Below are 25,379 nucleotides of genomic sequence, written 5' to 3' on the forward strand. Positions count from 1 at the left end.
TATGCATATTTGCATAGATTCTTTTAGACCAGTTTCCTGTCTGTCACCCGACCCGGTTTTCACCTTCGCTTTGTCAAATTGCCCACCCATTTACTATATAAGAAACTCCCCAGCAGCCATTTTCTGTAGTTTTTTTGCAGTTCTGAGAGAGAGCTGTGACATTGCTGTCCTCTGTGCTTTCATCTGGATGCTATTCCTTATCCAATTACATTAGATAGTTTGTTAGCTCATATATATATATATATATATATATATATATATATATATATTACAGATAGTTAGTGGGAGATAGTCAGTGTAGGTTAAATAGTGATATAGTGTAGCTGATTGCTGGTTCCAGTGCAGGGTGTTAGGTAGTGTGATAGGAATTACTGTTTTTCTGCTGTCCATACATACATGCTACAGACATAGTGCTGTGATGTCACAACAATACTTAGTGCACCAATCAGTAATATCTACTTAGACCTGATAAAATGTGAAGTTGCATCTATTACGCAAAAAATATGCGCATCATTAGTGCCGATTTGCGCAATCGTGAAAATTATGACTGGATATCGCAAATTCTAGAATTCACTAATTTATTGCGAATATTATGTGAAAAATTCACGAAATATGCCGCTCATCACTAATGCACACACAAACACATACGTAAATTTTTATATACACACACACAAGCACGTAGATAGTCTCATACATACACACAAGCATACATGGTACATACAAACATATGAATACTTAGTCTTATATATACAGTTACAGACACATAGATACACATGCAGAGTAAACACTTACCTACTTCCTTGCTCAAGTTTCTTGCAAGGTAATTCCTCCTCAGTAGTGTTTAGCACGAATATTCGAAAAGCAAATTCTTCTCGCGAATATCGCCACTTTTGCAAATATTTAGAATCTAGTGCAATATATTTGTTATATTGAATATTTGTCATTTTTTCCATCTGAACACATGATTCCTTCTTGCTTGTGGGCCAATGAGTCATTGGCCCAGAAGCAACTTAAGCAGGGAGGAATCATGACTTCAGATAGAAAAAGATTACAAATATTCTAAAAAATGAATATACTGTATAGCACTATATTCAATATAGTGCTATATATTTGTTTTCTAGAATATTCTGTCAGCTGCATTACAGGAGTGAATGGACAGCATGGAGAGAAAAGAATGACAGCTTGGGCCATACATTTAGTCTGCTGTAGAAGGTCCCGGGCTGGTGGCCTTCCCTTTCTCACTAAGAGAAAGCAGCTTCTTCCTGTTTAGAAGCTATAATAGCAGGGATAGGGCCAAATAGTATTAATAGGAAAGAGCCCACTGGAGAATTCTACAGTCCTCCGGTGGGCCAGTCCAACACTCAATTGCATGGCTAGATGCTTTATTATATACGCCTGTGTCAATGGGATTGAAATGCTGAATAAAATACCTGCATTTAATGATTAACATATCTGTCCGAATGATTTTGTCCATATAATATACTTAACAATTTAACTTACTCATAGGATATAATAGAAAATGACTGCAAATAAGCAGATGTTTGTATGACAATGGTGTCTAATATTGCTTATGTAGACCTACTGTAACTATAAAGTGATCATGCCATAAAATATAAAATAGCTGAAGAATAGCTGTCTCTTCTTTCCAGTGGTAGTGGTGGTGTTATAACTGGAATACACTATGATTTATTAAACCATGAACTGCTGACTTTTCTTTTAGACATTATTTGATTATGAAATGTATTGGTAATTTTGTTTAGTTGACAATGTATTTTCTTCTTTACCAAAGGAGACTTCTTTAATGATGCTATTCCTGAGGCAGACCTGTTTATTTTGGCCAGGATTATTCATGACTGGACAGAAGAAAAATGCATTAAACTACTGACGAAGGTTTATCAGTCTTGTAGACCCGGTGAGCTCATAATCTGCAGGAAAATGACTTTGCAAAATCAATGTGATATAAAATTATGTTGTGTTAAAAAAAATACAAAAGTATTATACGGTAGCAGTTATGCCTTTACTGTCTAACAGGAAACATTATATTTGAAAGCTTTTGAAAGACAGAGGCTCCTTCATCAGGTCGGTTTACAAAATAATTAAAGTATTTTCACATCTACAGTGTTAATTTTAGTTTTGAGATCCAACATAGAATCTCAAAACCAGAATTAAAACAGATCTGTGCCATTTAAGAAATACAGATGCATCCTTTTACGCTGGATCTGGTTGCATTAAATCAAGATGTTATAAATGAAGAGGTTAGACTTGTGTCAATGACTGGAACATTGTTATCGGCTTGAATTCCCAAATGTTTCTTTCTTTAATGTTCTTAAAGTTACATTTCTGTATTAAAGGGGTTTTGTCACCGGGATTAACGCTATAGCGATATTTATGATACCACTGTTACTGCTCTGTGTGTTAAATTCTTATAAAAATCGATCTTATTGATATGTAAATTACCTTGGTCAGCTGTGCATGCACCAGCTCCCTGCGCACCAAGCTGGCACCAGAAAATGAAAGCTGGCGCATGCGCAGTTGACTCGTCGAAGCCGGAATCAGTAGTCCGCATGGGTGCAGACTACAGTGTACACTGCGCCTGCGCGAGACTATGGCACTGAGAAAAAATGGCGTCAGGGCAAGTAGAGTGAATAAATTAAGTGGTAGGCGGTGCTGGGCTCCGGATCGATGGGCATGGCTGGGCTCCAACAGATCGTAGGACAACCCCTTGGGCTCCTGACCAAGGTAATTGACATTTCAATAAGATCGATTTTTAAAGGAATCTAACACACACACAGAGCAGTAACAGTGGTATCATTTCAAACACAGCAAAGAGACTGATGGGCACATATAAATATCGCTATAGTGTTAATCCTGCTGACAGAATCCCTTTAAGATCTTTAAACCCTTCCTGATAGAGCTTATTTTTGCAACTCTGACATATGTCACTTTTACGCAGAGACTGTTTTCTCTAGACACATCATACTTTATGTTAATGGTACATTTGAGTGGATATATTTCACCTTAAGGACTTGGCCATTTTTTGCAAATCTGACCAGTGTCACTTTAAGTGCTTATAACTTTAAAATGCTTTGATTTACCCAGGCCGCTCTGGAAAAATTTGCAAATTTCAAAGTTTCAGTTTCTCTACTTCTGTAATACATCGTAATACCTACAAAAATTGTGATGACTTTACATTCTCCATATGTCTACTTCATGTTTGTATCATTTTAGGAATGCCTTTTTGGAGATGTTACATAGCTTAGAAGTTAAGAAGCAAATTTTGACATTTTTCTGAAATTTTCTAAATACCACTTTTTATGGACCAGTCCAGGTCTGAAGTCACTTTGTGAGGCTTACGTAATAGAAACCACCCAAAAATAACCCAATTTTAGAAACTACAACCCCTCAAGGTATTCAAAACTGACTTTACAAACTTTGTTAACCCTTTAAGTCTTCCACATGTCAAATGGACATAAAATTTAAGAATTACATTTTTTCCAGGAACAGAGCAAGGGTTAACTGCCAAATAAAACTCAATATGGGTTGCCCTGATTCTTTAATTTGCAGAAACACCCCATATGTGGTCCTAAACTACTATTTGGCCAAACGGGAGGACATAGAAGGAGGGGAACGCTATATACCGTATTTTTCGTCCTATAGGACGCACCGGCCCATAAGACGCACCTAGGTTTTTGGGGAGGAAAATAGGAAAAAAATTATTTTTAACCAAAAGGTGTGCTTTTGGTGGGTTTGGAACTAATGGTGGTCTGTGGGTGGCACTATTACTGGGGATCTGTGAAGGACACTGTTATGGGGGTTCTGTGGATGACGGACACTGTTATGGGGGGATCTGTGGATGACAGACACTGTTATGGGGGGGATCTGTGGATGACGGACACTGTTATGGGGGGGATCTGTGGATGACGGACACTGTTATGGGGGGGATCTGTGGATGACGGACACTATTATGGGGGGATCTGTGGATGGCACTGTTACAGGAGGGGGGTCTGTGGGTGGCACTGTTACAGGGGGGATCTGTGGGTGGCACTGTTAATTATGTGCCATCCACAGACCCCCCACCCCATAACAGTGCCATCCACAGCCCCCCAGCCCATAACAGTGGCATCCACAGACCCCCCCCCCCTAACTGTGCCATCCACGGATCAGCTCGATCAAACCACCTGCCCACCCGCCGCCGCCGCCCCCGCCTCTGTCGCCCCCAGTATACTAATATTAAATGTCTTATTAAATTAAAATATATTAGATATGCCCCCTTACTCCTATATTGCTAATCGTACCTTAAATCCTATTCCTAGGTGCTGTAATGCAGTCCGGGCGGCCGGCGCGTCACTCGCTGACGTCACTTGCCTGCGCCGCCTGCTTCATTCATAAAGTAGGCGGCGCAGGCACGTGACATCAAGGAGTTACGCTGCCGCCCGCCCCCGGCCTGCATTACAGCACCTAGGAATAGGATTTAAGGTACGATTAGCAATATAGGAGTAAGGGGGCATATCTAATATATTTTAATTGAATAAGACATTTAATATTATTAACCGGAGCGGCGGGGCGGGGCTATAGTACATTAATTGCACCGCCCCGCCGCTATTCCCGGCCCCCAGCTCCTCCTCCCAGTCCCTCCCCCGGCCCCCGCTCACTCTACATCGCATCCAGCGATGTTAAATTGTCAGCATTCGCCCCATAAGACGCAGGGGCATTTCCCCCTGATTTTTTTGGGGGGGAAAAGTGCGTCTTATGGGGCGAAAAATACGGTACGTTTTGGAAGGCAGATTTTGCAGGGCTGGTTTTGTTTATACCATGTCCCATTTCAAGCCCCCCGAGAATAGAAATTCCAAAAAAGTGACTCCATCTAAGAAACAACAACCCCTCAAGGTATTCAAAACTGGGTTTACAAACTTTGTTAACCCTTTAGGTGTTCCACAGGGTTAATGGCAGATGGAGAAACAATTTTGGAAAATATTCCATTTTAACCAATTTTTTCCAGTAATAAAGTAAGGGTTATCTGCCAAACAAAACTCAATATGGGTAGCCCTGATTCTATAGTTTGCAGAAACACCCCATATGTGGTCGTAAACTACTATTTGGCTAAATGGCAGGGCATAGAAGGGGAACGCCATATGGTTTTTGGAAGGCAGATTTTGCTGGACTGGTTTATTTACACCATGTACCCTTTCAAGCCCCCTGAAGCACCCCTAGAGTAGAAACTCCATAATAGTAACCCCAATCACATGGGATAATGTGGTTGTTGTTTTGGGACTATTTTAGGGTAAATATGATTTTTGGTTGCTCTATATTACACTTTTTTGAGGTAAGGTAACAAAAAATGTAAATTCTAAAATCGTTTCTACATTCGCTATTTAGTTTTGTGGAACACCTAAAGGGTTAACAAAGTTTGTAAAGTAACTTTTGAATACCTTGAGGGGTGTAGTTTCTTAGATGGGGTCACTTTTTTGGAGTTTCTAGTCTAGGCTACATCAGGGGGGCTTCTAATGGGACATGGTGTAAATAAACCAGTCCATCAAAATCTGCCTTCCTGAAACCATATGGCGTTCTTTTTGTTCTATGCCCTGCGGCTATATAGCCATTTACGACCACATATGGGGTGTTTCTGCAAACTACAGAATCAGGGCAATAAATATTTAGTTTTGTTTGGCTGTTAACCCTTGCTTTATTACCGGAAAAAAAATTAAAATGGAAATTTAGCCAAAATATTTGTGTTTTGGCACCGTTTTTATTTTATATTTTTAACGCTGTTCATCCGAGGGGTTTGGTCAAATGTTACTTTTATAGGGCAGATTCTTAAGGACACGGCGATACCTAATATGTCTACATTTTAAAATTTATTTCGATTTTACACTATCTTATCATTTTAGGAAAAAAATATATATTTTAGTATCTTCATAGCCTGGAGCTACAGTTTTTTTTTTTATTGTTAGGCGACTATCTAATGTAGGGGCTCATTTTTTGTAGAATGAGATGGCGGTTTTATTGGCACTAATTGGGGGTGCATATGACATTTTGATCGCTCGCTATTACACTTTTTGTGATGTTAGGGGACAAAAAATGACTTTTTTTTTTAACGCTGTTCATCCGGGGGGGGGTTGGGTTAAATGTTAATTTTATAGAGAAGATTTTTACGGACACGGCAATGCCCAATATGTATGACTCTCAGACTTTAGAGACACTAAGCAGGCATCCTCAAACTGCGGCCCTCCAGATGTTGTAAAATTACAATTCCCACCATGCCCTGCTGATAGCTGTAGGTTGTCTGGGTATGCTGGGAGTTATAGTTTTACAACATCTGGAGGGCAGCAGTTTGAGGATGCCTGCACTAAAACAAATATTTTTTTGGGGAAAAATTGTTTCCGTGTCTCCAAAGTCTGAGAGCCATAGTTTTTTATGTTCTCTAGGGGACTGTTGGGGATTATAAAAATGTAGTACTCCATGGAAGTGTGATACCCCCTGAACCAATCGATAATGCAGCGGCCCGGATGATAGAGGCAAGTGTCACATTGAGTGGTGGTGTCCTTCCGTATTCCCCTCTTGTGACACACTCTGCATCTTTTTTGGGTTTGTCCCTTCTTTTCAGTATGGGGGACCACACCTAGAAAATCTTGGCCAGGGACGATCCGGGAGCCTCCAATTCCCGAGGTACTCTGGCCTGCTCTTTCCCGGTCTGAAAAAAAATCAGGTCCTTGAGCACTGCCTCATAGAATTGGAGGACTGTCCCTGTGCTGCCAGCGCTTCGGGATAGTACAAAAGCATTGTACAAGGCAACCTGTACCAAGTAGACCGTAACTTTTTTGTACCATGCCCGGGTTTTGCGCATGGCATTATATAGACTTGATGAGAGATAAACTCCTCCCATATACCGATTGTAGTCGACGAGACAATCAGGCTTGAGGACCATTGCCGTGGTACCTCGCACAGGGAAAGGGGTGATGCTGGTACCATGGATTGTGGACAGTATAAGGACATCCCTCTTGTCCTTATACCTGACCAGCAACAGGTTTCCACTGGTAAGGGCACGGGTCTCACCTCTGGGGATAACTACCTGGAGGGGGTGGGCAGGGAGGCCGCGCTGATTTTTCCGCACGGTCCCACAAGCGGATGTGGATCTGGCGGCAAGGTACCTGAACAAGGAAATGCTAGTATAAAAGTTATCCATGTACAAGTGGTAACCCTTATCTAGCAGTGGGTGCATAAGGTCCCACACGAGTTTCCCGCTAACACCCAGAGAGGGGGGACATTCTGGGGGTTGAATACGGGAATCTCGCCCCTCATACACACGAAATTTGTAAGTGTACCCTGAGGTACTCTCACAAATTTTGTACATTTTCGCGCCATACTTCGCCCGCTTAGTGGGAATGTATTGGCGGAAGCTGAGTCTCCCCTTGAACGCAACGAGAGACTCAACCGCGACCTCCCTTCCAGGTACGTAGGCCTGTGCAAATTTGGCCCAGAAGTGATCGATGACCGGTCGTATCTTATACAGACAGTCATAGGTAGGATCACCTCGGGGGGCGGGGGGGGGGGGGACATGCTGCATTATCTGAATAATGCAGACATTTCCGGATTGCCTCAAACCGGGAGCGTGTCATGACCATACTGTAGAGTGGGATCTGGTAGAGGACGTCCCCGCTCCAGTATTGCCTGATACTGGGTTTTTGCACTAGACCCATGTGCAGCACGAGGCCCCAAAATGTCCTCATCTAGGCTGCACTGACCGGCATCCAGCCACCGAGTGTAGCCAAAAAGGAGCCCGGGTGCTGTGCAAAGAAGTTTTGGGCATACAGGTTTGTCTGCTCCACCATCATATTCACAAATGGGTCACTGAAAAAAAAACTAAAACAGTCCATTTCAGTGAAGCCCACTGTAGGAATCTGGATTCCTGGATTGCCAACAAAATCCAGAATCTCGGGCTCAAAATCCACTGGGGGACACCAGCTAAGTTCACCAGCTAAGTTCACCAGCAGGGCGCTCCGGTAGGCTTATTTGGTGGGCCGAGAAACCAGTACGAGCCCCAGGGCGGCTCGTACTGGTGTGGGCCACAGGGACCCTAGCATGTGGGGCTCCTGGCTCCGCCACCTGGGGGCTCATCGTCATCAGATGATGATAAGGAGGATGCGGATGACAAGAAGAACGTGGGGTCATTCTCATCCTCACTGGGACTCTTGGAGTCGGAGGCAAGCTGGGCGTATTCCTCCTCGGCCACAGCTAAGTGCTGTGGACCCCAACCACCAAAAACAATAAATCAGTTAAAGACGAGGGGAGAGAGGAGCGCCGGGAGTTTGAATCTCCCACCTCTCTCCAGCACCAAGGATAGCACCACGGCCAGCAACGCCGCCTCCAAATGCTCGGACTGTGATTGGTGGTGTGTAATCACACCACCGATCACCGTTTTTTTCCGGTTCATAGACGGGAAACGCAGCAAACCGCAGGTCTGAATTGACCTGCGGTTTGCTGCGATCGCCGATACGGGCGTTGTGACAGGATGCCCGCTGAATAATTTCAGCAGACATCCTGTTCCGATTAACCCCCGCCGCGCTGCAATGTAGTTTTAAACCCATGACGTACCAGTACGTCATGGGTCTGTAACGACTCGGGAACCATGCTGTACTGGTACGTCATGGGTCCCTAAGGGGTTAAACTATTTACAATTTAACTTATTTTAAAATCCAAAAATTGTGGAAAATTTGGAAACCTCATACAACAGATATTGCATAACAATCACCATATGCCTACTTTATGTTGGAATCATTTTTCAAATGTCATTCTATATTTTTAGGTCGAAAGATTTAGAATTTTAGAAACAAATTTTCAGGAAAATTTCCAAACCTCAATTTTAAGGATCAGCTCAGTTATGAAGTCGCTTTTGAGCAGTGACAACTCTAGGAACAATATATAGGAGGGGGCCATAAGATACCAGTCAAAAATATGGGGGCACTAATAATTTTCACCACTTAATCATACTACTGAAAAAAACAAAATAAGTATATATAAATAAGATTACAAAATATGAGAGTATTGTGGTATGCAGGGATAGCTTTTTATTGTACTAACCTAATACTTAAAAGACAAGCTTTCAAGAGTTTTCCTTCCTTTCTCAGTATTGCTTCAGACCTGAGAAAGAGAGAAACACTCTTGAAAATTATTTTTTTATAGTTTAAAGCAGTTTCAGCAAACACCAGGGCTGTGTAAATTATCCCATATGTTAAACATGTAACTAAAGAAGACCAATGAACAGACACACACAGGCTTATTCACAAAAGGGTGAGAGTTTGGAGAATGAAGCAATCTAGGACAACATAACTGAATAGGAAAGTGATCTGAATTAGAGAGTTCTACCCACTCCTTCCTCTGTCAGCCTCCAGTACTATAACATGCAATAAATGGCAGCCTCCCCTCTCTACCTCCACTGCTCTGCCATGTACTGGTGCTTATTATGGCACACACCCGATGCCAGCCCAGGACCATCCTGGCATCACGTATATGTATATGTAACTTAAGAGTGCCATAATAAGCACTAGTAGATTGCCGGAACAGCGAGCAGAAAGGGGAGGCTGCCATGTACCGCATGCTATAGTACAGGAGGCTGGCAGAGAAAGGCTTGAGCAGAGGTAGTGATCCGGCTACCTGGCAGCTGCATGCTGAAGGCCTCAGCATGCAGCTACCAGGTGGCCATCCAAGCCTCTGCCAGCTTCCTGTACTATAACAGATGCATGCCTTTTATTTGGCTCCATTCACACATCCGCAATTCCATTCCGCATTTTGCAGAACGGAATTGTGGACCCATACATTTCTATGGGCCCGCACTTCCGGGTCTGCAATTCCGATCCTGAAAAAAATAGAACGTGTCCTATCCTTATCCGCAATAGCGGACAAAGATAGGCATATTCTCTTAGTGCTGGCAATGTGCAGTCCGCAAAATTAACGCACATTGCCACTGTCCGTGTTTTGTGGATCCGCGGATCAATGGATACGCAAAACACACTGATGTGTGAATGGACCCTTATATAGGAGGCTGGTGGGATTGGGATGGCAGCCTGTGGCTGCACACTCAGGACTTTGCCTGCTGCTGTACCTGGCCTTTCCTCCTCTCCACCTGACTAGCACATTGTCGCAAGTGCAATGTATCTGTCACCCGCCACAGACAGGGCACCGAGGTGCGACAATTCTCCAAGTCATGCCATTCCTTCAGACTCAAAGAAACTTCCAGAGAACAAATGGTGGACGTGACCCCCCACAGTGTGCGCCTTTTACCTCAGGGAACATCAACTTGAGGAGGCTCTCAGCTAAAGTGTGCAGATAGACCCTGGTGCGGCTGCTATTTCTCTGCGGCAGCTCCTCCTGCAGTCTCCTCTGCCGGACAATGGTGTCAGTGCAGATAGGTGGCGGTCCGGCGGAAGCGGCACTGGTGGGCACCTCGTCGTCATCCCCCTTTAAGTAGTGTCTCCCAGCTTCATATATACAAAAAACGAGTGCCGTGGTCTCTTTTACTACATATGGTTTCAAATTACCACTGAGCACCGTACAAAAAAGGACTCTAGAGGAGTGCCGTCCAATCCAAGTACTTCAAGATTAAGAATTTTTGTGACCGAGCACCCTTCAAATGTCTTCTAACACCTTCTCGTACGATAATGCTATCGCAGAGGAGATTGTTTCCCGGGTGAACGCCTCAAGCAATTTTCTACATGTCTCACATAGTGAACTAAAATCACGTGACTGGGAACGCGAATCGAAGAAGCTACTCTCCGCTGAGTTGCATTGTACAACATTGGCAGAATATCACAAACAAAAGAAAATCCCAAGGGGACTACGAGTACATCTTCGCCCGACTCTCTTCCCTTCCAATACTGAATATTGTACAAAATTCGAATCCATCATCAACAAGTGTTCCTTCGATATCATCGTGCTGAGCATAGAATTTCTACAACAATCAATTAAAGAATCACAAGAAAAACTAACATCCATCGAAACCCAATTAGTCTCCACAATCTCAGCCGACGAGTGGTCCGAACTCAAGAAAAAGACCGACACCATTCTAGAAGAACACCGAAAATTCTTAGAAAATACCAAGAGGAATAAGTTTGTTCGCGATTCGGAAGACTACCACCTAAAGAAGATCTATCGTTGGCAATGGCAAGGTACCTCCAAGGGCTCCGACTACTCTTTCCCAGGATACGCATCCTCCTCCTCAGGAAGCGACAGACCAAACAATTACCGCAACCAACGTTTTTTTCACCGACGTGGATACCGACCGGGGAGAAGAAGACCCGCCACATACGCCGAGGACGAGGTTCCCACCGATCACAGCCAGACAGGCATCCAGACCCGCTCCCAGGTAGGAACATAATTGTTAATATTTCCTCACGCACATTATCCCCGGCAGAACTCAACACACTCTCAAAAGGTCTATCCTTTTGTCCCTACGGTAACTTACGTCGTTTCACACTCGAACAAGAACTCCAAAGATTCTACAGATCCATACGACTAAAAGCACACTTCTCTACACAGCCAACAACACCACTAACGGCTCCGATACCCAGTAACACTACAGAACTCTCCCTAAAGTCCTTAAACCTAAGCAATAGAAGTAAATACATGCCCCCTAAACATTATCACGCTGCAGAAACCTTCATCAACCTCGTACAAAAAGAAATCACTAAGAACATAAATGACCTTAAGACAGGAGTTATACACACTCCACAAAACCTAAAAAGCGAGGAACACATGGCCCTTAAATTTCTTCAAGACGACAAATCGATAACCATAAAACCGGCGGACAAAGGAGGAGCCATTGTGATAATGGATACCACAGCCTATATAGCTGAGATCAAACGACAACTGACTGATGTCAGTACATACAAAAAAGTCACACTCAATCCACTCTTCCGCATTAAAAAAGAAATTGGCAACTTCCTTGATCATCATCTTCAAATAGGCACTATTGATAAAGCTACCTACACGTTTCTCATTAATGAAAATCCCGTCACCCCAGTACTCTATACACTACCCAAAATACATAAAAACATGTCTAACCCTCCAGGTAGGCCCATTGTAGCCTCCACCGACTCCATACTCTCTCCCCTATCCATCTTTTTAGAAAAAATACTGACCCCACTAGTAAAAATGACACGTTCCTTTCTCCTTGACACATCACATTTTCTATCTATCATTCAAAACTTTACCAACATTACTCCTGAGGACCTTCTGATAACACTTGATGTCAACAGTCTCTATACCTCCATCTCACATGACAAAGGCATCCAGGCAGTCAAAACACTTTTAACCACTTCTGATTACTCTACAGCCACACAAAAGTTTTGCACAGACCTACTTAGATTCGTTCTGGAGAACAACTACTTTATGTTCGGGGATGACTATTATGTACAACAGCGGGGTACAGCCATGGGGGCCAATGTGGCGCCGCCATATGCCAATGCATTCATGGCCAAATTTGAAGAAGACCTAGTTTATACCAACCCCCTCTTTCTGACCCATGCCAAAATTTGGCATCGATACATCGACGATATTTTTTGCATTTGGCACGGCGATGTAAACTCATTTACTGAATTCACTGAATATATCAATAGCCAAGATCCCGACCTAACTTTCACCTCCCATACAGATGCGCTATCCATCAGTTTCCTGGACACAATAGTCTTAAAAACAGAGACAGGTACCCTCACGACAGATCTATACACCAAACCTACTGACCGGAATACCCTATTACATTTTTCCAGCTGCCATCCAAAAAATACAAAAAAATCCCTACCACGCTCACAGTTCAAAAGAGTAACCAGGATAGTAGGAAATCCCGCCCTGAAAGAACAGCGACTTACTGAGATGTCCAACAAATTCCAAAATAGAGGCTACCCCACTTCCCTACTCACCAAAGAACTTGCACTTGCCACATCCACTGCACCTGTACCACCTAAGACTATATCCCCACCACGAGTCCCTCTAGTGGTAACTTATCATCCGTTCGTCCCGAAGATTCAGTCCATTGTTAAAAAACATTGGCCCCTCCTTCAACAGTCTTATCCTGAAGTCGTTGAATTCAAACATCCCTTCCGGATGTGTTATAAAAGACCGAATAACTTGAGAGACAAACTTGTACATGCCGACATCGGCCCACTTAAAGCCACATCACAACAAACCACCCTAGCCCCGAAAAAAACAGGAACATACCCATGCCTACATTGTGCACAGTGCACTAATGTAATTAAAGGGAATCGCATAACACATCCCCGTACGGGTAAAATTTACTATTCAAAAAATTTCTTTACATGCAGCTCCTCATTTGTAGTGTATTTAATCAAATGCCCTTGTGGCCTAGCCTACGTGGGGGAAACCACGCAAAACATACGCGATCGAATTTCAAAACACAAATCCGATATCCGGTGTAATAGAACTGAACAACCCATCCCACATCACTTCTCCCTTGCCAAACACCAAATCAGCCAACTCAGATTCCAAATATTGGAACAAATACCGGCGGGAAGAAGAGGCGGTAACCAGATCGCGCGTCTGAAAGAACGCGAATCGTTTTGGATATTCGAACTCAATACCCTTTTCCAAAACGGTATGAATCGGGACTTTGATTTTTGTACATCGTGATTTTTGTACATCGTGACAACTCATCCAGACCTATACCACCAAACGTGAGGATATAATACTAAAGTTGGACATATATCTGATAATCTCCACATTTACCGCTTTTATTCTCTCTTTTTATACTGAATGCTCATGATCTTTCATTATAATGAGATATTTACTAATACCATTTTCTTTTACCTCCCACAGACAAAATGACTCTTTAAGTCCATCCCAATCAGGTAGTATATGATATAATATAGTCATATAGTATTTAAGCTACAATATAGTCATATTATAGTACTTAGATATAGTCTCTATATAGATACACCACATAAAACGTATTCTTTGGCAACATGGTTGTATTATACCCCTTTAAAAATGACTATACTAGTCTAATTTATATGTCTATAGTCTAGTGACCATACAACATATATATCCTGGTTGGGTCACTCTATGCATCTCTATTATCAGCTTATTCTGCATGTAGTTATTCATAATCGGCCTCTATTCTTAAGTCCTCCATGCCTTACTATCGCATCACCCATGCCAGCACTTCCTTGCCAGCTCAGGGCTCAGTGGGCCGAGTGCGCATGCGCGCCGGCGCCGCCGCCGCAGTGACGTCATCCGCCTGCGCGCGGTGGTGTCATGCGTGCGACGGGGCCGGAGGCGTGCGCATGACGCCCGCCCTCACCGGCGGCACCATTTAAATGAGATACGAGCGCCGCTCAGACCAGCGCATCCCACGCAGGCATTATGCAGCCCGGACAAAGGTAACACTGAGCGACATGCTCATTTACTCCTCAAACGGCAGCTTCTACTAAGATGTCCCCATGGGACCCAGACCCTTACCTACTACTATACCAGAGGCCTCTCTTCTATTTGATATATACCTAGATGCCTATTTTGCCCAGTTACACTGCAGCATGTTATTGAACCTTATGACAATCGCTTTAACCTCTGAAACCTTACAGGTCTCACCATCCTATAGAAGCACCGCTACCCTGCATGATTTTGCCTGTTGTTGCCCTTGACAATTATGAACAACTATGAACTTTTGTGAGAAATATCCCCACTCTATTATGTTGTGGATTTTGCCTACTGTGGCCCTTGACAATTATGAATTATGAATTTTTGTGAGAGACATCACTATTTTTCATTTACTGTGGATTCCAGCCATACTCCGTCTGCCTCTCCCTATGTTCTCTCTTATACTTGCCATTTAATGTTGTACGTTGCAACTCCATAATTGAGAATATCTGTACGAACTATGTTTGAAATGATAATATGCTTACCTGCTACCCTCTGCGATATCATCAAATCGCCAGTAGACAACATGACATGTTATATATACTATGAATTATACTATGAATTATAAATGTAATGAATTATACTTCAATTTACTTTACTGTAATCGCGTATAAAGCTTTCTGACACATTATATTGTATCTTACTCCAGGCCGTGATCAAGGTCCCATACAAGGACCGAAACGTTAAACGTTGGCCAAGTCTATGCATTCCTGGATGCTTACAAATAATGAAATTATGAAAAATCATGAAAAATTATGAATAATGAAATAATATCATGAAATGAAAATTATGAAAATTGAAAATATAAAATAATCTTCATATATACAAAAAACGAGTGCCGTGGTCTCTTTTACTACATGGGGTTAATACACTGGCTTGAGCAAAGTGGTGAGTTGGGTGTGGTCTCAGGTCTCTTTATATCCTTTGGCTTGGAGACTGAGATCAGTTTTGATTTGCCTGCCTTGCATGTGAGATGCTTGCTCTGTGCATGGATGAGATCTGAGGGCCATCCAAGTTTGACATCAATGTTCATAGCGATGTTATCTGTGAAGTCATACTGTGAGTTTCCTCCTTGTCTTCCCCAATAAAAGACACGCCACAGTGTCAGGGGTTTAGCAGCTCCTCCAGAATTGCCACTATATTTTTTTGCCCCCTGTAAACATAGAATGTGTCGGCAGATAAGAACCATTTGGCCCATCTAGTCTGCCCAATGTAGCGATGCCTATGCTTTTAAAGAATTTATATAACAGAAACCAGCCATAAATTATCCGATTTTAGAAATTACACCCCTCAACTTATTCAAAACTGATTTCACAAACTTTGTTAACTCTTTAGGTGTTCCACAAGAATTAAAGGAAAATTGGGGTGAAATTTCTAAATTAATTTTTTTTTTGCAGATTCTCGATTTTAGTTATTTTTTCCTGTAACACAGCAAGGGATAACAGAAAAACAAGCCTTAATATTTATTACCCTCAGTAGTTTACTGATACACCTCATATGTGGTCATAATCTGTTGTATGGGCATACGGCAGGGCCATATGGTATTTGGAGGGCAGATTTGCTAGAATGGTTTTTGGGTGCCATGTCACATTTGAAAGGACCCTTACAATGGAAACCCCCAAGAAGTGACCCAATTTTGGAAAATACACCCTTTATGTAAAAAAATAAAATAAAATAACAACCCAAAGAGTATGTATAATTCCGTATAAATATATATTTTATTGATAGTTAAAAAAGTGTACAAAACACTATCATAATAAATAGTACAAGTTTCCAATGTTTGTATATGCCATCTATAACGTCCAGTAAACTATGTAATCAATCCACATGAGTCTTAATCAATGTATTGGGGGAACACAATCAGCCTGACTATATTAACACAGAGAGAGAAAATGTACCAAACAGATATAACACTGACTATGCTGGCAAGACATGAATAAAGGTATTAAAAGCTGAGACTTTTGCCAATATATTCCAGTCATGGAGATATCGGAGCCCATCATGCACCACGTCACGGTTCTCAGCATGGCAAGGGGTCCTAACCGCTGCTCTAACTGTGGTGTGAACACGGTCTGAAGGTGATGTAATTCAGCTCGCAGCCAAGCTCCCCACAAGTGCCCAGCATGGATACTGCGGTTGTACACTGTGAATGAAGACAGGCCGCGAGCCACACCCACACCAGACCATGTGGTGGAGGTTACCAAGTGCAAAAGAGTGTTAGAATGCCAAGTAAAGGCAAACGCACTCAAATCTAACAAGGCAGAAACCAAAAAACAAAAAAATATATAGTGGCAATTCTGGAGGAGCTGCCAAACCCCTGACACTGTGGCGTGTCTTCTATTGGGGGAGCAGCCCGACCGCATGTGGACCGCAGTATACGACTAACCCCAGCAAAATATGCATACAATGGAGGATGTCGGCGCGGTCCACATGCACCACAAGAGCAAACTACACAGAATGTAGCAATCATATGAAACACAGAGAGAGAAAATGTACCAAACAGATATAACACTGACTATGCTGGCAAGACATGAATGAAGGTATTAAAAGCTGAGACTTTTGCCAATATATTCCAGTCATGGAGATATCGGAGCCCATCATGCACCACGTCACGGTTCTCAGCATGGCAAGGGGTCCTAACCGCTGCTCTGGAATATATATTGGCAAAAGTCTCAGCTTTTAATACCTTTATTCATGTCTTGCCAGCATAGTCAGTGTTATATCTGTTTGGTGCATTTTCTCTCTCTGTGTTTCATATGATTGCTACATTCTGTGTAGTTTGCTCTTGTGGTGCATGTGGACCGCCCCGACATCCTCCATTGTATGCATATTTTGCTGGGGTTAGTCGATCATTGCGGTCCACATGCAGTCTGGCTGCTCCCACAATAGAAGACACGCCACAGTGTCAGGGGTTCGGCTGCTCCTCCAGTATTGCCACTATATATTTTTTTGTTTTTTGGTTTCTGCCTTGTTAGATTTGAGTGCGTTTGCCTTTACTTGGCATTCTAACACTCTTTTGCACCTGGTAACCTCCATCACATGGTCTGGTGTGGGTGTGGCTCGCGGCCTGTCTTCATTCACAGTGTACAACCGCAGTATCCATGCTGGGCACTTGTGGGGAGCTTGGCTGCGAGCTGAATTACATCACCTTCAGACCGTGTTCACACCACAGTTAGAGCAGCGGTTAGGACCCCTTGCCATGCTGAGAACCGTGACGTGGTGCATGATGGGCTCCGATATCTCCATGACTGGAATATATTGGCAAAAGTCTCAGCTTTTAATACCTTTATTCATGTCTTGCCAGCATTTTCTCTCTCTGTGTTTCATATGATTGCTACATTCTGTGTAGTTTGCTCTTGTGGTGCATGTGGACCGCGCCGACATCCTCCATTGTATGCATATTTTGCTGGGGTTAGTCGTATACTGCGGTCCACATGCGGTCGGGCTGCTCCCCCAATAGAAGACACGCCACAGTGTCAGGGGTTTGGCAGCTCCTCCAGAATTGGCACTATATATTTTTTAGTTTTTTGTTTCTGACTATATTAACAGCAGGGTATATAACTTCCTACTAACAGCAATTGCATATGTGTTCCTTTACCTAAAACATGATATATAAAGTGACTGGTGCACAATGAAAGACAGAATGTGGAATAAGTTACTACTAGAGTTGAGCAAACACCTGGATGTTCGGGTTCGAGAAGTTCGGCCGAACTTCCCGGAAATGTTCGGGTTCGGGATCCGAACCCGATCCGAACTTCGTCCCGAACCTCATTGAAGTCAATGGGGACCCGAACTTTTTGGTACTAAAAAGGCTGTAAAACAGCCCAGGAAAGGGCTAGAGGGCTGCAAAAGGCAGCAACATGTAGGTAAATCCCCTGCAAACAAATGTGGATAGGGAAATGAATTAAAATAAAAATTAAATAAATAAAAATTAACCAAAATCAATTGGAGAGAGGTCCCGTAACAGACAATCTGGCTTCATGTCAGCAGAGAATCAGTCTTCATATCATAGCAGAGAATCAGGCTTCACGTCACCCACCACTGTAAAAGTCCATTTTCATAAATTTAGGCCCAGCACCCAGGCAGAGGAGAGAGGTCCCGTAACAGACAATCTGGCTTCATGTCAGCAAAGAATCAGTCTTCATATCATAGCAGAGAATCAGGCTTCACGTCACCCACCACTGTAAAAGTCCATTTTCATAAATTTAGGCCCAGCACCCAGGCAGAGGAGAGAGGTCCCGTAACAGACAATCTGGCTTCATGTCAGCAGAGAATCAGTCTTCATATCATAGCAGAGAATCAGGCTTCACGTCACCCACCACTGTAAAAGTCCATTTTCATAAATTTAGGCCCAGCACCCAGGCAGAGGAGAGAGGTCCCGTAACAGACAATCTGGCTTCATGTCAGCAGAGAATCAGTCTTCATATCATAGCAGAGAATCAGGCTTCACGTCACCCACCACTGTAAGAGTCCATTTTAATAAATTTAGGCCCAGCACCCAGGCAGAGGAGAGAGGTCCCGTAACAGACAATCTGGCTTCATGTCAGCAGAGAATCAGTCTTCATATCATAGCAGAGAATCAGGCTTCACGTCACCCACCACTGTAAGAGTCCATTGTCAGATATTTAGGCCCAGCACCCAGGCAGAGGAGAGAGGTCCCGTAACAGACAATCTGGCTTCATGTCAGCAAAGAATCAGTCTTCATATCATAGCAGAGAATCAGGCTTCACGTCACCCACCACTGTAAAAGTCCATTTTCATAAATTTAGGCCCAGCACCCAGGCAGAGGAGAGAGGTCCCGTAACAGACAATCTGGCTTCATGTCAGCAGAGAATCAGTCTTCATATCATAGCAGAGAATCAGGCTTCACGTCACCCACCACTGTAAAAGTCCATTTTCATAAATTTAGGCCCAGCACCCAGGCAGAGGAGAGAGGTCCCGTAACAGACAATCTGGCTTCATGTCAGCAGAGAATCAGTCTTCATATCATAGCAGAGAATCAGGCTTCACGTCACCCACCACTGTAAGAGTCCATTTTAATAAATTTAGGCCCAGCACCCAGGCAGAGGAGAGAGGTCCCGTAACAGACAATCTGGCTTCATGTCAGCAGAGAATCAGTCTTCATATCATAGCAGAGAATCAGGCTTCACGTCACCCACCACTGTAAGAGTCCATTTTCATAAATTTAGGCCCAGCACCCAGGCAGAGGAGAGAGGTCCCGTAACAGACAATCTGGCTTCATGTCAGCAGAGAATCAGTCTTCATATCATAGAAGAGAATCAGGCTTCACGTCACCTACCAATGTAAGAGTCCATTTTCATAAATTTAGGCCCAGCACCCAGGCAGAGGAGAGAGGTCCCGTAACAGACAATCTGGCTTCATGTCAGCAGAGAATCAGTCTTCATATCATAGCAGAGAATCAGGCTTCACGTCAGCCACCAATGCAACAGTCCATTGTCAGATATTTAGGCCCAGCTCCCAGGCAGAGGAGAGAGGTTTCGTAACAGACAATCAGGCTTCACGTCAGCCACCAGTGCAACAGTCCATTGGCATATATTTAGGCCCAGCACCCAGGCAGAGGAGAGAGGTCCCGTAACAGAGAATCTGGCTTCATGTCAGCAGAGAATCAGTCTGCATGTCATAGCAGAGAATCAGGCTTCACGTCAGCCACCACTGCAACAGTCCATTGTCATAAATTTAGGCCAAGCACCCAGGCAGAGGAGAGAGGTCCCGTAACAGACAATCTGGCTTCATGTCAGCAGAGAATCAGTCTTCATATCATAGCAGAGAATCAGGCTTCACGTCACCCACCACTGTAAGAGTCCATTTTCATAAATTTAGGCCCAGCACCCAGGCAGAGGAGAGAGGTCCCGTAACAGACAATCTGGCTTCATGTCAGCAGAGAATCAGTCTTCATATCATAGCAGAGAATCAGGCATCACGTCAGCCACCAATGCAACAGTCCATTGTCAGATATTTAGGCCCAGCACCCAGGCAGAGGAGAGAGGTCCCGTAACAGACAATCAGGCTTCACGTCAGCCACCAGTGCAACAGTCCATTGGCATATATTTAGGCCCAGCACCCAGGCAGAGGAGAGAGGTCCCGTAACAGAGAATCTGGCTTCATGTCAGCAGAGAATTAGTCTGCATGTCATAGCAGAGAATTAGGCTTCACGTCACCCAACATTGGAACAGTCCATTGGCATATATTTAGGCCCCGGCACCCAGACAGAGGAGAGGTTCATTCAAATTTGGGTAGCCTCGCAATATAATGGTAAAATGAAAATAAAAATAGGATTGAATGAGGAAGTGCCCTGGAGTACAATAATATATGGTTAAGGGGAGGTAGTTAATGTTTAATCTGGACAAGGGACGGACAGGTCCTGTGGGATCCATGCCTGGTTCATTTTTATGAACGTCAGCTTGTCCACATTGGCTGTAGACAGGCGGCTGCGTTTGTCTGTAATGACACCCCCTGCCGTGCAGAATACATGTTCAGACAAAACGCTGGCCACTGGGCAGGCCAGCACCTCCAAGGCATAAAAGGCTAGCTCTGGCCACGTGGACAATTTAGAGACCCAGTAGTTGAATGGGGCCGAAGCATCAGTCAGTACGTGGAGGAGTGTGCACACGTACTGTTCCACCATGTTAGTGAAATGTTGCCTCCTGCTAACACGTTGCGTATCAGGTGGTGGTGCAGTTAGCTGTGGCGTGTTGACAAAACTTTTCCACATCTCTGCCATGCTAACCCTGCCCTCAGAGGAGCTGGCCGTGACACAGCTGCCTTGGCGACCTCTTGCTCCTCCTCTGCCTTGGCCTTGGGCTTCCACTTGTTCCCCTGTGACATTTGGGAATTCTCTCAGTAGCGCGTCTACCAACGTGCGCTTGTACTCGCGCATCTTCCTATCACGCTCCAGTGCAGGAAGTAAGGTGGGCACATTGTCTTTGTAGCGTGGATCCAGCAGGGTGGCAACCCAGTAGTCCGCACAGGTTAAAATGTGGGCAACTCTGATGTCGTTGCGCAGGCACTGCAGCATGTAGTCGCTCATGTGTGCCAGGCTGCCCAGGGGTAAGGACAAGCTGTCCTCTGTGGGAGGCGTATCGTCATCATCCTGCCTTTCCCCCCAGCCACACACCAGTGATGGATCCGAACTGCGTTGGGTGCCTCCCCGCTGTGACCATGCTTCATCCTCATCCTCCTCCACCTCCTCCTCATCCTCGTCCTCCAGTAGTGGGCCCTGGCTGGCCACATTTGTACCTGGCCTCTGCTGTTGCCAAAAACCTCCCTCTGAGTCACTTCGAAGAGACTGGCCTGAAAGTGCTAAAAATTACCCCTCTTCCTCCTCCTCCTCCTCCTCCTCCTCGGCCACCTCCTCTTCCATCATCGCCCTAAGTGTTTTCTCAAGGAGACATAGAAGTGGTATTGTAACGCTGATAACGGCGTCATCGCCACTGGCCATGTTGGTGGAGTACTCGAAACAGCGCAACAGGGCACACAGGTCTCGCATGGAGGCCCAGTCATTGGTGGTGAAGTGGTGCTGTTCTGTAGTGCGACTGACCCGTGCGTGCTGCAGCTGAAACTCCACTATGGCCTGCTGCTGCTCGCACAGTCTGTCCAGCATGTGCAAGGTGGAGTTCCACCTGGTGGGCACGTCGCATATGAGGCGGTGAGCGGGAAGGCCGAAGTTACGCTGTAGCGCAGACAGGCGAGCAGCAGCAGGATGTGAACGCCGGAAGCGCGAACAGACGGCCCGCACTACAGCAGCTCTGACATGTCGGGGTAGTTGTGAATGAACTTCTGCACCACCAAATTCAGCACATGCGCCAAGCAAGGGATGTGCGTCAAACCGGCTAGTCCCAGAGCTGCAACGAGATTTCGCCCATTATCACACACCACCAGGCCGGGCTTGAGGCTCACCGGCAGCAACCACTCGTCGGTCTGTTGTTCTATACCCTGCCACAACTCCTGTGCGGTGTGGGGCCTGTCCCCCAAACATATAAGTTTCAGAATGGCCTGCTGACGTTTACCCCGGGCTGTGCTGAAGTTGGTGGTGAAGGTGTGTGGCTGACTGGATGAGCAGGTGGACGAAGAGGAGGAGGAAGCAGAGTAGGAGGAGGTGGCAACAGGAGGCAAAGAATGTTGCCCTGTGATCCTTGGCGGCGGAAGGACGTGCCACAAACAGCTCTCCGCCTGGGGCCCAGCTGCCACTACATTTACCCAGTGTGCAGTTAGGGAGATATAGCGTCCCTGGCCGTGTTTACTGGTCCACGTATCTGTGGTTAGGTGGACCTTGCCACAGATGGCGTTGCGCAGTGCACACTTGATTTTATCGGATACTTGGTTGTGCAGGGAAGGCACGGCTCTCCTGGAGAAGTAGTGCCGGCTGGGAACACCATACTGTGGGACAGCAAGCGACATGAGCTGTTTGAAGCTGTCTGTGTCCACCAGCCTAAATGACAGCATTTCATAGGCAGTAGTTTAGAAATGCTGGCATTCAGAGCCAGGGATCGAGGGTGGCTAGGTGGGAATTTACGCTTTCTCTCAAATATTTGTGAGATGGAGAGCTGAACGCTGCCGTGTGACATGGTTGAGATGCTTGGTGACGGAGGTGGTGGTGGTGTTGGTGGTACATCCCCTGTTTGCTGGGCGGCAGGTGCCAACGTTCTTCCAGAGGCGGAGGAAGAGGCCGAGGCGGCAGCAGCAGAAGAGGTAGCAGGGGGAGCCTGAGTGACTTCCTTGGTTTTAAGGTGTTTACTCCACTGCAGTTCATGCTTTGCATGCAGGTGCCTGGTCATGCAGGTTGTGCTCAGGTTCAGAACGTTAATGCCTCGCTTCAGGCTCTGATGGCACAGCGTGCAAACCACTCGGGTCTTGTCGTCAGCACATTGTTTGAAGAAGTGCCATGCCAGGGAACTCCTTGAAGCTGCCTTTGGGGTGCTCGGTCCCAGATGGCGGCGGTCAGTAGCAGGCGGAGTCTCTTGGCGGCGGGTGTTCTGCTTTTGCCCACTGCTCCCTCTTTTGCTACGCTGTTGGCTCAGTCTCACCACTGCGTCTTCCTCCGAACTGTGAAAGTCAGTGGCACGACCTTCATTCCATGTGGGGTCTAGGACCTCATCGTCCCCTGCATCGTCTTCCACCCAGTCTTGATCCCTGACCTCCTGTTCAGTCTGCACACTGCAGAAAGACGCAGCAGTTGGCACCTGTGTTTCGTCATCATCAGAGACATGCTGAGGTGGTATTCCCATGTCCTCATCATCAGGAAACATAAGTGGTTGTGCTTCAGTGCATTCTATGTCTTTCACCGCTGGGGAAGGGCTAGGTGGATGCCCTTGGGAAACCCTGCCAGCGGAGTCTTCAAACAGCATAAGAGACTGCTGCATAACTTGAGGCTGAGACAGTTTCCCTGGTATGCATGGGGGTGATGTGACAGACTGATGGGCTTGGTTTTCAGGCGCCATCTGTGTGCTTTCTGCAGAAGACTGGGTGGGAGATAATGTGAACGTGCTGGATCCACTGTCGGCCACCCAATTGACTAATGCCTGTACCTGCTCAGGCCTTACCATCCTTAGAACGGCATTGGGCCCCACCATATATCGCTGTAAATTCTGGCGGCTACTGGGATCTGAGGTAGTTGGTACACTAGGACATGTGGATGTGGCAGAACGGCCACGTCCTCTCCCAGCACCAGAGGGTCCACTAACACCACCACGACCATGTCCACGTCCGCGTCCCTTACTAGATGTTTTCCTCATTGTTATCGTTCACCACAACAACAAAAATATTATTTGGCCCAATGTATTGTATTCAAATTCAGCTGAATATAAATTTGAGGCCTAGTATTTAGGCGCTGGGTGACCGGTATAGATTTACTGACAGAATTAGACTTGGAAATGCACAGTAGCGTGTGTGTGAAGTTATTCTGAATGACCCTATGTGCACCTTGAATATTATATACCCTTTTAGGGATAGATTTCAAATAGCTCTGATACAGCAGAAACCACTAAATTATGAAATTGCTAAATTGGGAATTGTATTTCAACCCAGAACAAAAAATGTGCTTTGACGGACACTAAATAACTTGCCCAGCCAGAACAGTACAGCGGTAATGACAGATTTAGCGGGATATAAATTTGAGGCCTAGTATTTAGGCGCTGGGTGACCGGTATGGATTTATTGACAGAATTAGACTTGGAAATGCACAGTAGCGTGTATGTAAAGTTATTCTGAATGACCCTATGTGCACCTTGAATATTATATACCCTTTTAGGGATAGATTTCAAATAGCTCTGATACAGCAGAAACCACTAAATTATGAAATTGCTAAATTGGGAATTGTATTTCAACCCAGAACAAAAAATGTGCTTTGACGGACACTAAATAACTTGCCCAGCCACAACAGTACAGCGGTAACGACAGATTTAGCGGGATATAAATTTGAGGCCTAGTATTTAGGCGCTGGGTGACCGGTATGGATTTAGTGACAGAATTAGACTTGGAAATGCACAGTAGCGTGTGTGTGAAGTTATTTTGAATGACCCTATGTGCACCTTGAATATTATATTCCCTTTTAGGGATAGATTTCAAATAGCTCTGATACAGCAGAAACCACTAAATTATGAAATTGCTAAATTGGGAATTGTATTTCAACCCAGAACAAAAAATGTGCTTTGACGGACACTAAATAACTTGCCCAGCCACAACAGTACAGCGGTAACGACAGATTTAGCGGGATATAAATTTGAGGCCTAGTATTTAGGCTCTGGGTGACCGGTATGGATTTACTGACAGAATTTGACTTGGAAATGCACAGTAGCGTGTGTGTGAAGTTATTCTGAATGACCCTATGTGCACCTTGAATATTATATACCCTTTTAGGGATAGATTTCAAATAGCTCTGATACAGCAGAAACCACTAAATTATGAAATTGCTAAATTGGGAATTGTATTTCAACCCA

The 25,379-nt window shown here is 44.7% G+C and overlaps 2 protein-coding genes across 2 annotated transcripts in view; both read left to right on the forward strand.

Moving 5' to 3' along the window:
- LOC122935343 (acetylserotonin O-methyltransferase-like) overlaps window positions 1-25,379 on the forward strand; it is a 66,982-nt gene that overhangs the window by 26,740 nt on the left and 14,863 nt on the right. Inside the window, exon 3 of the mRNA XM_044291109.1 lies at window positions 1,790-1,912. Within this exon, the coding sequence (XP_044147044.1) occupies window positions 1,790-1,912 (123 nt within the window). The remainder of the gene's footprint in view (window positions 1-1,789; window positions 1,913-25,379) is intronic.
- LOC122935385 lies at window positions 9,999-15,052 on the forward strand. Its single transcript, XM_044291156.1, has 3 exons — window positions 9,999-11,359; window positions 13,825-13,856; window positions 14,589-15,052. The coding sequence occupies exons 1-2, from the start codon at window positions 10,628-10,630 to the stop codon at window positions 13,831-13,833; spliced, it is 741 nt and encodes a 246-aa protein (XP_044147091.1). The 5' UTR covers window positions 9,999-10,627; the 3' UTR covers window positions 13,834-13,856; window positions 14,589-15,052.

Source organism: Bufo gargarizans, chromosome 4 (assembly GCF_014858855.1).
Source record: "Bufo gargarizans isolate SCDJY-AF-19 chromosome 4, ASM1485885v1, whole genome shotgun sequence".
Taxonomy (NCBI): domain Eukaryota; kingdom Metazoa; phylum Chordata; class Amphibia; order Anura; family Bufonidae; genus Bufo; species Bufo gargarizans.